Below are 12,744 nucleotides of genomic sequence, written 5' to 3'. Positions count from 1 at the left end.
AAAAACCAAAACCAAAACCCTCCCTCTACCTTCCTCATTTTCATATTTTTCTTGTTTGTTTTTACCCCTTTACCCTTTTACCCTGTCGTTTTGTTTCTTCTCACCTCCCACTATTTATTTGCCCTTTCCATCTTTTAACTTTTTCTCTCTATTTCATCTTATAGTTTTGTGGCTTTCATCTCTGTCTCATTCTGTTTTTACTTTACCCTTCTCCTTTCTCCTTTCTCCTTTCTCCTTTCTTCTTCTTCTTCTTCTTCTTCTCGTCATACCTGCAATCACGTTTATCAGGTGTTTATGGCGGTTTTCCCACCAACGGGCTCTTCGAGCTTGGAGTTGACTATATCTGTACCTGGCTTCTCTTCATACCCGTCTCTTCCTAATTCATCCGGTAATTATTTAGCCCACCAAGCTTATATTTTCTCTATCTTCTTCATTTCTACAGTTTGTTGGACTCAATTGATGTTTGTGCCTTATTTGGGAAACCTCACGCTCTCTATTTTCTGTGAGATATTCCCAATAATTGTTTTTTTATATAAGTTTTAAACATACATATGATCTTTTTTTTGGGGGGGGGGGGGTTAATCAGTTTCACATGTGATATGATCTTTACCCGGATATCTTGCATGTCTTTCCTTCTTTTTACCTTTTTTCTTCTTCTTTCCCAATATTTGTCCATCTCTCTGTTGAAAATCTCCAAAACCCTAATAAGCTTTCTCTTTGTCATGTCTCATAAAGAAAAGTTTGGTGGCTGAAATTTGTTTGAAGACTTTTCTTATAACATGTCAAAAAATTGTGAATCGGGTTTTGCAGTGAGAGGTTTGGACATAAACCAAGTACCATCAATACAAGCAGATCAAGAAGAATGGATCACGGCAGGCATGGAAGACGAAGAAGACAGCAGTAATGGATCAGGCCCTCCGCGGAAGAAGCTTCGTCTCACAAAGGAACAGTCTCGTCTTCTGGAAGAGAGCTTCCGACAACACCACACCTTAAACCCTGTAAGTAGGTAGCTAGGCTGTGTTTATAGGATTAATTAAGCAAATACATGTATAAAATATTGTTCAATAATTAATGGAGACCCTTCTGGAGCACTGTTGGTGTTTTGCAGAAACAGAAAGAGGCGTTGGCGATGCAGTTGAAGCTGAGGCCACGGCAAGTTGAGGTGTGGTTTCAAAATCGTAGGGCCAGGTAATGTGTGTGTCTATGTCTATATGCGTGCTATAATGCTGTATAGCTAGCTAGGGTCATGGACTCATGGACTCATGGACTTAGAATTGGCCATTCATTAATTATTTTGTTGGTGGTTGGGATTTAAATATGTTGTGTACTATATTTCTCTAGGTAATGTCCTTTTCATAAATTATATTTATCGTTTGTATCTAATTCTTCTGGGCCTGGCATCCTGGCATCCTGGCATCCTGGCATGTGTGTGTATTTGTGCATACAATTATATATCTATCGCACTCTTGATGCTCATAGGGTTTTGCTTTAGTGGTTCGTCACTTGTTGCGCTTGTGCACGCACGCACGTAAAGAATCTTTGGCAGATTTTATATAAAAATTTATAGAGAGTGCTAGTTTTCTTTTTAAAGCTAAAAGTTGTCAGAATTTTATTTTATTTTATTTTTTCCTTTATTTCCTTTGCATGAAAATGGCTTAACCTAATATGATGTTATGAAATGATAATAATAATAAGAAAGTAGGGGCAGTTACGATTATAGGTGGGTGGGTCAAAGTACAGATGCAAAATTATGATGCGGTTAAACTCGTGAGGTGAGCTTTTATGAAGGAAGATATAATGATAGTCGTCTTCCAAAAGAATAAACAACATAATGATGGTGTGGTGGTGCATTGATTAAGAGGATCAGTACTGATATTGTTTTTAAGCCTCGTGTGCTCGTCTCGTCAGTTTCATCACTCTAATAATAACTACCTGCTTTGACTCGGTCGTTGGATGGACTAGCCATGCATTTATGATCATTATTATGTATATCTCATCGACCCTTATAACAAGTCTTTCCCTTTTTACTTGTTTTCTTTTGTTAAAGTTTTGGTTTTTTTTTTTTTTCCTGAGGTTTTGAGTGTTTTATAGTAAGTATATTTAATGCGCATATGTTATGGTTGAAAAATGGATGGATCAGTTATTGCACATTTACGTCTGAGTTCATTCATTCATTCATTCATATTCATTAATATATCAAATAAGTTTTCCATGTCTTTTACACATTACACATGCATGTATAGTTTTCAATGTGTTTCTTATGTATCATCCAACCAACCAACAAAAACAACAAACGCCAAAAGAGTGTTTCTTATCATGTATGTAAGATATAATTAAGAAGGTAATTAATTAATTAATTAATTAATGTGACTGGTGATGCAGGAGCAAGCTGAAGCAAACAGAGATGGAATGCGAGTATCTGAAGAGATGGTTCGGATCACTGACTGAACAGAACAGGAGGCTACAAAGGGAGGTAGAGGAGCTGAGAGCCATGAAAGTGGGCCCACCCACCGTGCTTTCTCCCCACAGTTGTGAGCCTCTTCCGGCATCTACACTCACCATGTGCCCTCGCTGCGAGCGAGTCACCACCACCACTACCACGCTCGATAGGGACAGGGACAGGGACAGGGACAGAGACAGAGGCGGCCCCACCAAGACCAACATCTCTTCCGCCTCCGCTACCACCTTGTCCTCTAAAGTGGCAACGCCCGCCCTCTAATCCCGGGCTGCTGGCTGCATTGTTTAGTTTGTAATTTGACCCAGTACTTGATCACGATCATCAATATCAAAGGAAATAGTCACAAGCGAAAGATTAGAGAATGTCCATATAAATTAATTGTTTATACAAGGTGTTGGGTTGGGACACAAAACACTGACTTGTTAATGTTTCAATGTTGGTTTGTGTTAGCATGTTCGCCACTTTCGCCTAGCAATGATTTCAAACCCCATTTTGAAATTGCTTCAATCTTTAAGCAGTCAAGTCAAACTTTGAGACCTCAAAATGTGACCATGGGTTCAGTCCAAGAAACAACCCAAAATGTTAATGATGGGTTAGAAACAACCCCAATAAGATTTTCATGGGGAAAAGAAAAGCCCTCTAATCTAGACCAATATTTATAGCCCAGCTGTCGTTTTGATATCTTTCATTTTCTGATAACTGTTTGTTTTTGTTTTATTATGTTCGCAGATACGCTTGAACAAAAAGTCTAGTTAGCCCAAAGTCATGTGATTACGAGAGCACGATCGTAGTTTACTCTTAAAGGAGGCCCACACTTTGGGCTTTCATTTGTAACAACTGACGGAATCAATGGGCCTCCGACTACGAAAACAAAAAAAGGGAACACGGATGGATAATGAAATTGGACCATCACCTGTTCCTTGGGGCAAAAACAACAATTGACTCAATTCTTTTCCGAAAAGAATCAGCTTGTTGAGTTTCACTTGATTGGTAGAAACAACCGTTGACAACCCGAACTCGAAAAATATGTGGCAATATGGGGGGGTTGTAGTTGTAGAGTAGCATCTGGTCCTTGGAAACAGGGTTAAGTAGGGCAAGGTTAAGCATTGTCTTGCCTTGTAATCGATAATCATTTTACATGGCACTTAATATAAACTCCCTCCCAACCGAACATTTAGAATAAATTCACACACCTAAGCTGCATATATCACATGGGCCATACACTTGGCTTCATCTTTATTCCAAATGGACGGTCATGGACTGTCATCAAACATTATCATAAATTTAGTCACACAGTTTCATTTCCAACCTATAATATATAATATGTCAAAACATACACTCAACATGTCCCCAAGTTCCCATTTAATATGTTCCCCCCTTATTTAAACATTTGTTTTTAAAAAAATAATAAAACTAGAATAATTCGAAAGGGATGATGAGTTTGTTTCTTAGCTGTATTTTGGAAATTTCTACTTCTTTTGGAGGAATTTAGATTATTAACTGAAAAAGAGAGGGAGAGAAAATATATAGATATGTGATTTGAGGATGGAAATGGCAGAGGAATGAGAGTTTGTGTCACCAACTCAGAAAGAATGTTCTTTCACATGGTTGGCTTTGGGATTGAATAAACTAAGACCCCACAAGCACGAAATCTGCTTGCTTTGGTGTTGCTACCAACACTAATTTTATTAACATTTATGATTAATATACTTCTCTTGTAATTAGCAACCTTATCTTTATCATGATCAGAGCCCAAGATTGAGTCAACCTTGTTGTCACTCACGTGTACGTGGAACGGATAATTGTGGTTTAACAGTCCCCATTACGATGCATGTGAACCGGGGTCTTCACAATATTATACACTCGATGCAATTAAAGGGGAGCTTGTGAAAAACGAAATGCAAGTTGGTTTGCAATTCTCTTTTCATTTTTTTAGTTAATCAATTTCGGAATGCCAGCAATTGCTTGGAAACCCTAAAATTGGGCCAATCTATGTTGACCGTTGGTACGAAGAAGAAGATATATGAAATAGGCCCAATGAGAATTAATAATGGCAAAGTCCTGACATTTGCATGCCACTCACTTGTATTAGAAATATGGTATATAAATACGCTATGATTAGCATTTTTGTTCGTACTACTTATGAGTAAAGGGTCGATCTTAAAGTTCATAATTCATATTTGCTGTCTCAAACCCTACCACATTGTTTGGTAAGCATAAACAACGACCCTCCACAAAGAAAAGCCATGGTCCTAGATTCTTGCTTAAGTCGTCGCAATGCAAGCTTCTTTTTTAAGTACTAATATGTGGGGTTTAGAATTTGCACCCTTTATATCGAAGAAAGTGAAAAGTGCTTCGAGAAAGGAGAGTGATGCCTAGTGTGTTTAATTATTGTAAAATTGACCATACATATAAATATATATATCCATGTGCGTCAATTTGGTGTGATTATGATCTAAATATGAATTAAGTTATGAGAAAACCATTTTCTAAAGATTGTTTATGAACTCAGCAAGCATATTGTAGTAATTTGGTGGCATGTTGGCATGGGGAAAGGGAAGATGATGAGGTTAAGGGTGGGGGGGGGGGGCTCCAGCAGAAGCAGCAGCATGCATGGCCATGACTGATGAGCATGGGTTGTGGGGGAGGCCCAAAGGCCCGACAGGCTCACATCTTTTGACTCACACACGTTCCCCCGTAGCTAATTAAGCCTCTAGCTAAGCCTAAGCTACTAGTAATTAACTGTAGAAAAGGAGAGCCACTTGGAAGTGGAACCACTCATCTTTGGACCGTACGTGCACACATTTGTTGATATTTAATATTACCTTTCTCTTTGGCTTTGGTCACATCTCAATCATCTTCTCTTCTCTCTTTAACTCTAATAATGCTTCTTTTATGACTTTGCAATATTTGATTCTTATGAAAAAAGTTCATATTGAATAATGCAAGTAAAAGTCTCATCTTTGATTTCTTCATTTGCTGCAATACTCATTAATTAATATATATATATATATATATAAATTGTCAGGAAATTAAGGAGGAAGCTGCATGATGGAATCATAAAGATTTGAAAAGGTTCCAATCCAAGGGAATACAATCTTATATACCAAACTTTTTCATGCATGTATCTGTTTTTACTAGTAAAAAACTCTCATATCGCTGATAAGAAAACAATATTATTCTTGTTTAGTCAGTATGATGACCGGAAGCATCAATAATTGTGAAGAATTTAATTAATTACTCAATGGCTTTGATAAAAATAAAAATAAAAATAAAATGGCGACGGAAAAGGGCAAAGAGAAAGGAAGGGGGGGGTTGAGCTAATGATTTGGGTGATCCATTTCCATGTATCAAAGGGAATAAAAGGAAGGTGGAAGTTCATGAGTGATAAACATCAGTCGCATTCACATACCTAAAAAAATATTTTATCAGTCGTCTTTGGCTTCTGCTCTGCACGACTGAAAATACATTATCATGTCACGCAAAAGTAGGGACCTTTTGGCTGTGATTACCCACCGTCAAATTCCTCCCGACTCAAAACATGCATCATTTAAATACGGAAAATTATAAAGAAACTTAAGGGCTCTTTTGGACCCCAACTCTTTTCTTCTTTTCTTCTTCTTTTTTCATCTACACCCACCACCACCACTATCTAGTATCTCATTTTTGTTTCGTGCCCATTTTGCCGTTTTAAATAATTATGGCAAGAAACTGAAAATTCTGATTTTTTTGCATCGATACTTTACTATTTTATTTAAATTTTGTATTATCTTCATAATCCACGGTACGGTACCTACATGCTACAACAAGATAAAATTCGTCAAGAAAATATTTGATACTTACGAAACAACAATATACCTATGATATGAATAAAAAATGAAAAAATATACCAATTTGAGATATGATAAAATCAATGCGACAATTATTAATAATTATTCACCTAAAACTTTGTTTGTTTATCGTCTTTATTTCTAAAGGTAACATTAAATCATACAAGAAGAGTTGACAAAATAAAAAGGTGTATAGTGCAGTATAGGGTAAAATATACATTGTTTTTTGTATTTATAATAGTACTGAAGAGTGAGAGAGAGAGAGAGAGAGAGAGAGAGAGAGAGAGAGAGAGAGAGAGAGAGAGAGAGAGAGAGAGAGAGAGAGAGAGGTGCTTGAGAAAAGAAGGTTACCTTGTTAAGTGGAAGAGTAGGATTGGATGGACAAAATGATTGCATGTGCATGCATGCGAGAATTTGTTCGATAAAATGTTTGAGGATGTGATGGTCACAATCTGATGAACAATCAGTTTGATTGAATTGCAGGATCTCTGCCCAACTTTTAAGTACTTTGTGCTTCATTCTTTGACTCTGTTCAACTTCAAACAGACCAAATTTTGTCATCTTTAACCTCAATCTTCTCGCTTACTAAGTTAGGTTTGGTAACTTACTATACCAATTCCATTGAATCATTTGACTTCTTTTTTTCACCAATTTCATTCTTTAGCAAGAGGTGATCCTGAAATTTACAGACAAGAGCAACCAGAATTAGACCGAAATAAAGAAACTAGAGAAACGAAACTGGAAAAAGAAGATACAAGACTGTCCACGTCATTCAACAACCTATTACCACACGAGTACTACCACGTGTAGGAACCCATGTTGGGTTAAGCTAATCATATTAGGCGGTCAATTCCTAACCCACCCACCTTTCACTTCACACACACACACACACTCTCTCTCTCTCTCTTGTCGCGGCCCCAAATCTATAGGAACTAAATACAATATTTCACTCGCTCCCTCCCTCCCTCACTCTACTCATGTACACGCGTGTGTGCCCTTAACTATACAAATTGGTTGGAAAAAAAAAAAAAAACACGAGACTTAGAAGAATAATATTTTTTTTATAAAAGACTTAACAAGAATTAAAAATACTCTGATATCATATCATATGTTAAGAAAACGAAGGCTTTGAAGTCACATGTTGGAAAATTTAAGATGCTCGTATTAAAAATGGAATAGGAATCAACAGACAAATAAGTTAGTATAAAATGTAAACTAACAATATGTGTTTAGGGAAAAGTACATAAATTTTTTCTATAATTAGTCTCAAGTAAGATTAATTTCGACACAAAATGCCGGGCTCATAGTCATAGATAGTTTATTATTAGTTTTAGTGTCAAAAGAAAAGACTTATCTTTGCAGCAGGAAAATAGACTATCACTTGATGCTGATGGGATTTAAAGTTTTTAAATTAAATAAATAAAAAATGATATACGCGCCTGAGTGTGTGTGTGTATGTATATCTATAGATTATATCTAATCTCTTATCTGTGTGGCCTCCTATATATATTCCCTCCAAAGTTACTACAACCCCTTGTAAAATCACTCCCTCCCTTCCCCTACTCTCTCTCTCTCTTCTCTCTCACTCACTATCTAGTATCATCAGTGTTTCCCTCTCTCTAGGGTCATCAGCCGTATGAGAAGAAAAGCACACTGACTGAGCGCAGCCAACAACAGCTGCACACGAGAACATGCTCCAATAATCCCTTCCCCAATCCCCCAGTTCGTTATCTAACGGTTTTCCCCTTCTTCCCATTTTGCCCTTTCCCTCTTCTCCAATTCACATCCAAATGCCACCAAACCTCCACCACCACCGCCACCACCAGATCTGAACCCAAACTCTTAATTACTAAGCCAGGCCAAGAGCCTTTGCCCTTTTCTCTTCCCTTCTCTTCTCTATCACAAACACAAGTTGATAACTAGCCAATTAAAAATGATATCGTGGCACGACCTTTACAACGTCTTAACGGCGGTGGTGCCGCTGTACGTTGCCATGATCTTAGCCTACGGCTCCGTCAGGTGGTGGAAGATCTTCTCCCCCGACCAGTGCTCCGGCATCAACCGTTTCGTCGCCATCTTTGCCGTTCCTTTACTCTCCTTCCACTTCATCTCCACCAACGACCCCTACACCATGAACTTCCGCTTCATCGCCGCCGACACCCTCCAGAAAATCATCATGCTCTTCGCCTTGGGCCTCTGGACCAACTTCACCCGCAACGGTAGCCTCGAGTGGATGATCACCATTTTCTCCCTCTCCACCCTCCCCAACACTCTCGTCATGGGAATTCCCCTCCTAATCGCCATGTACGGCCACAAAATCCCCGAATCCGGCAGCCTCATGGTGCAAGTGGTCGTCCTGCAGTGCATCATTTGGTACACTCTCCTCCTCTTCCTCTTCGAGTACCGCGGCGCCAAGCTCCTCATCATGGAGCAGTTCCCCGAAACCGCCGCCTCCATCGTCTCCTTCAAAGTCGACTCCGACGTCGTTTCGCTCGACGGCCGCGATTTCCTGGAGACCGACGCCGAGATTGGAGACGACGGTAAGCTCCACGTCAAGGTCCGCAAGTCCAACGCCTCCCGGCGGTCGCTCTCCGCAATGACGCCTCGACCATCTAACCTTACCGGTGCAGAGATTTACAGCTTGAGCTCGTCCCGGAACCCGACGCCGAGGGGCTCGAATTTCAACCCCTCCGATTTTTACTCCATGATGGGAGTTCAAGGCTTCAACACGAGGCACTCCAATTTCGGACCCGCCGACTTGTATTCGGTCCAGTCCTCCCGAGGTCCGACTCCGAGACCGTCAAATTTCGAAGAGACTCCAATGCCGCAGGCGCAGACGGTTACGTCTCCGCGGTTCGGGTTTTACCCGGCGCAGACGGTACCGTCTTCATACCCGGCTCCGAATCCCGAGTTCTCGGCCCCTGTCAGTAAAAGCAGTACCAAAAACCAACAGCAGCAGCAGCAGCCGCAACCGCAACCGCAAGGGGCAGCGCAACAGGCTTTGAATAATGGTTCTACTAAAACGAATAGTCATCCACATGATGCTAAAGAGCTCCACATGTTTGTTTGGAGCTCCAGTGCCTCCCCTGTTTCGGAAGGCGGTGGGCTCCATGTATTTGGCGGTACTGATTTTGGCGCGTCGGAGCAATCTGGACGGTCCGATCAGGGCGCTAAGGAGATAAGGATGTTGGTTGCTGATCACCCTCAAAATGGAGAAAACAAAGGTAACTAACCACTATTTTTTCTTCTTATTTCTGTTGGGCATTAATTAATAATTAAAAATATTAATAATTAAATATAATGAATGTGTAGTGGCTGTTAGTGAGAGTGGTGGTGGTGAGGTGTATGGCGGGAGGGGTGGTGGTGCAGAGGGAGAGGAAGAGAGGGAAAAAGAAGGAGCCACTGGGCTGAACAAGCTGGGTTCGAGCTCAACAGCTGAGCTACACCCAAAGGGCGGTGGAGGTCTTGAGCACGATCCGTCCGGTAGCGGAAAACAAATGCCTCCTGCGAGCGTTATGACCCGTCTGATCTTGATAATGGTGTGGCGCAAGCTTATCCGCAATCCGAACACGTATTCTAGTCTGATTGGTCTCATCTGGTCTCTGATCGCTTTCCGGTGAGACAAGTTAAAATGAAATTGAATGATTGATTTCGTATTTGGATTGTTTGTTACAAAATTATGAACATATATCCTTGTAGGTGGCATGTGGCGATGCCGAAAATAATAGCAAAGTCAATCTCCATACTGTCCGATGCTGGGCTAGGAATGGCTATGTTCAGCTTAGGTGAGTACTCTCCTCCAATAATACCGAATTAATAACAAATTATATGGTCGAGGTTTGTATTAGAAGCATAATAATGAAATTGAATGAGTTGCGGCGCCTAGCTTCTTAGCAGTTGCCGTGGCACAATTTCAGTCGTTGGTCAATATTTGTTTGGCACCATGATTTGTATTCTATCAAAACCATCCATCCATCCACTGGTTCTTTTCTTACTCCTAGTTTTAAACTTGGACTAGAAATTCTAAATGGGTATTGACCACCCGACATGTGGGGTCCTGCTTTTGCGGTCCAGGGTCGGTGGCCATTGGTTGTCACAGATGCCAATTCGCTCTAAATTAGTGAAGGTAGTTGAAACCTAGCTGAAACCCCCCATTATTTTTTTATTATAAAAAAAACCCTAATAATAATAATACTGAATTACTTAGCTTTAATTACTATACTGATTATTTACTGATGAAATTAGGTCTGTTCATGGCACTTCAACCCAAGATAATTGCATGTGGGAACTCTGTCGCCGGATTTGCAATGGCTGTGAGGTTCCTGACTGGCCCAGCCGTCATGGCTGCTGCCTCCATTGCTGTTGGCCTGCGCGGTACCCTCCTCCATTTAGCTATTGTCCAGGTACTTCATCATCCCCTTCATTTTTAATTATTTATTCAGATATAATTGTTTCAATAATGTTCATAATGAACGTATAGGCTGCCCTTCCTCAAGGAATTGTTCCATTTGTGTTTGCCAAGGAGTACAATGTCCATCCAGCCATTCTCAGCACTGCGTAAGTAGAGACATTACATATAAAGTATAATTCTATGTCGGTTATTTTTTATTTATCTTTTAACTAATTAATGAACTTTAACTCAGCTTAACTGTAAAAATTGCAGGGTTATATTTGGAATGTTGATAGCGTTACCAATTACTCTTGTCTACTACATTATTCTCGGACTGTAAATGTTGTTGTCATAGATGCATAAACACAAGAGAGTTGTATGTTGTGGCGCAATTCGTGTCACACTTTAAATTGTGATTTTGGAGTATGCACCTACAAGCTTGATGAGGGATTTTCCGGCAGATGAGAAAGAAGCTAGCAGGACGAGGAATTCCGCAAGGTTGAAGGTTTTTATTCCAAATTTTTGGGAGCAAAAGTAATAGATTTTTGACTTTTTGTAATTAAAGAAGGGGAAGCCCTGTTATAAGGATCGTGCTCCCATTAGAGGCCAAAGTTTATCTAAATTTATGAAAGCTTGTTGGAAGGGAGCAACGCAATGCAAGTCTGTGTAGCCTTGAGAGGAAAAGAAGGAAAAGCAGATATCCCTTAAATCAATCATATCTAATTCTCTTCATTTCGTCACTCAAGTCAGGTCAGGCCTCTGATTTCAAGCGAATTCGTCCTTTACTGTATAAAAGAAGTGACGATTGAAATCGGTGCATGAATATATGGAAGACAAAAGAATAGGTGACAAAAAATATTAAAGATGGCATTTTATCTTTATATAATTTATCATTTTCCTAGTATAGTCTAGTTTTCTTGTCTAGTTTTCTTCTTCTTAACTTTGTTCCCAGTCATGGTTTTGATGATATACTATCCGGGGAATGTGGATCCATAAATTATTTGGGTTTGTCGTTATTGATGACTCTGAACTAATTTTTCTACTGGAAGTGATGAGTACCAAAAAAACTTGGACAGGGGAGACATTAATTTGTCAATCACCTATGTTAATTAGGTGTTAATAAAAAGAGAGTCAAAGACAAGAGGATGGATTTTTCAGCAAGGATAAAGACTTGTCAATGGACCACCCTCTTCTTCTTGATTTTATGCAAGCGAAAGCAACTTGTGGAGACTTTTTGTAGTTGGGTTAGAGCAAGCAAAGTCATTTGGTTGAACTTGAATTGAAAGCACATTGTCTTTCTTCTACCATTTTGTATATGGATGCACAGAAAGGAGGGGCTTTGAAGTTGCTTGCTGCTTCTTCTTCTCTTAAGATAAAAAGTGAGATGAGAAAAAGCGGAAAAGTTGATAAGCTCTAGTCAAAAAGCAGTTTAGGCTTAGGTTACTTTGTAGCTTTTCGCTTTTGATGCGCCCACAACCCTACCCTACTTTTGTTAGTTTTTATTTTATTTAGGAGGCCCATAGGCCCACTAGGCAGCGGTGGGCTGGTCAGCAGTTCAACTTTTTTTTTTTCAAAATAAAGGAAAATGATAGCACGTGATCGGTGCCAATCAATTTGTGTATGTCACTCATTCATTCATAATGATCACAGAACATCACCTCCTCCCACAAGTCGAAGTCGGTGGTGATGATCATCAGATTCATGACGCCAATTCTAAATCTCAATACGAATGATTTGATAGATCTTCCATGTAATTTTCGGCTTGTTTATATTTCGTGAAAACAATGTATAATTCATTAAAAAATTCATTTTCATGAAAAATATGTAAAACTTCAGTGTAAATTGTTTTTGTTACAACCTTTTAATTATAAAGTGACATGTCCTTAATATTACATCCAACGGATTACAGATTTTCGATTTTTTTTGTTCTGTTTTTCTATGTATATATATATAAAAAAAACTTTTTCTTTTTATTCGTGCAAAACTTTGCCCATCTCTTCCTCATCTCCTACTTCTCTTAGCGCCTACACCTAAGAGCACTTGCACTCATTTTCCATGTTAAACAG

The 12,744-nt window shown here is 39.3% G+C and overlaps 2 protein-coding genes across 5 annotated transcripts; both read left to right on the top strand.

Annotated features, from left to right (window-relative positions):
- The first annotated feature begins 140 nt into the window (after positions 1 to 140).
- On the top strand, positions 141 to 2,966 carry HB17 (homeobox-leucine zipper protein 17). Its single transcript, XM_021968518.2, has 4 exons — positions 141 to 388; positions 811 to 998; positions 1,109 to 1,188; positions 2,383 to 2,966. The coding sequence occupies exons 1-4, from the start codon at positions 295 to 297 to the stop codon at positions 2,717 to 2,719; spliced, it is 699 nt and encodes a 232-aa protein (XP_021824210.1). The 5' UTR covers positions 141 to 294; the 3' UTR covers positions 2,720 to 2,966.
- Positions 2,967 to 7,835: 4,869 nt separating this feature from the next.
- PIN4 (Auxin efflux carrier family protein) lies at positions 7,836 to 11,584 on the top strand. 4 transcript variants are annotated; one of them, XM_088255990.1, is made up of 7 exons: positions 7,836 to 9,512; positions 9,630 to 9,714; positions 9,776 to 9,904; positions 9,988 to 10,073; positions 10,534 to 10,691; positions 10,769 to 10,845; positions 10,952 to 11,584. In XM_088255990.1, exons 1-7 carry the CDS (start codon positions 8,222 to 8,224, stop codon positions 11,016 to 11,018), a joined length of 1,893 nt encoding a protein of 630 aa, XP_088112116.1. In that variant the 5' UTR covers positions 7,836 to 8,221; the 3' UTR covers positions 11,019 to 11,584. The 4 variants fall into 4 exon arrangements, with proteins under 4 accessions (XP_088112116.1, XP_088112110.1, XP_088112113.1 ...); XM_021968508.2 differs by having other exon boundaries at positions 7,837 to 9,512; positions 9,601 to 9,904; XM_088255984.1 differs by lacking the exons at positions 10,769 to 10,845; positions 10,952 to 11,584 and adding an exon at positions 10,363 to 10,414 and having other exon boundaries at positions 9,601 to 9,904; positions 10,534 to 10,672.
- The last annotated feature ends 1,160 nt before the right edge of the window (positions 11,585 to 12,744 follow it).

This window comes from Prunus avium, chromosome 1 (assembly GCF_965620075.1).
Source record: "Prunus avium chromosome 1, drPruAviu1.hap1.1, whole genome shotgun sequence".
Taxonomy (NCBI): Eukaryota; Viridiplantae; Streptophyta; class Magnoliopsida; order Rosales; family Rosaceae; genus Prunus; species Prunus avium.
This window is presented reverse-complemented; position numbering and strand designations above follow the sequence as displayed.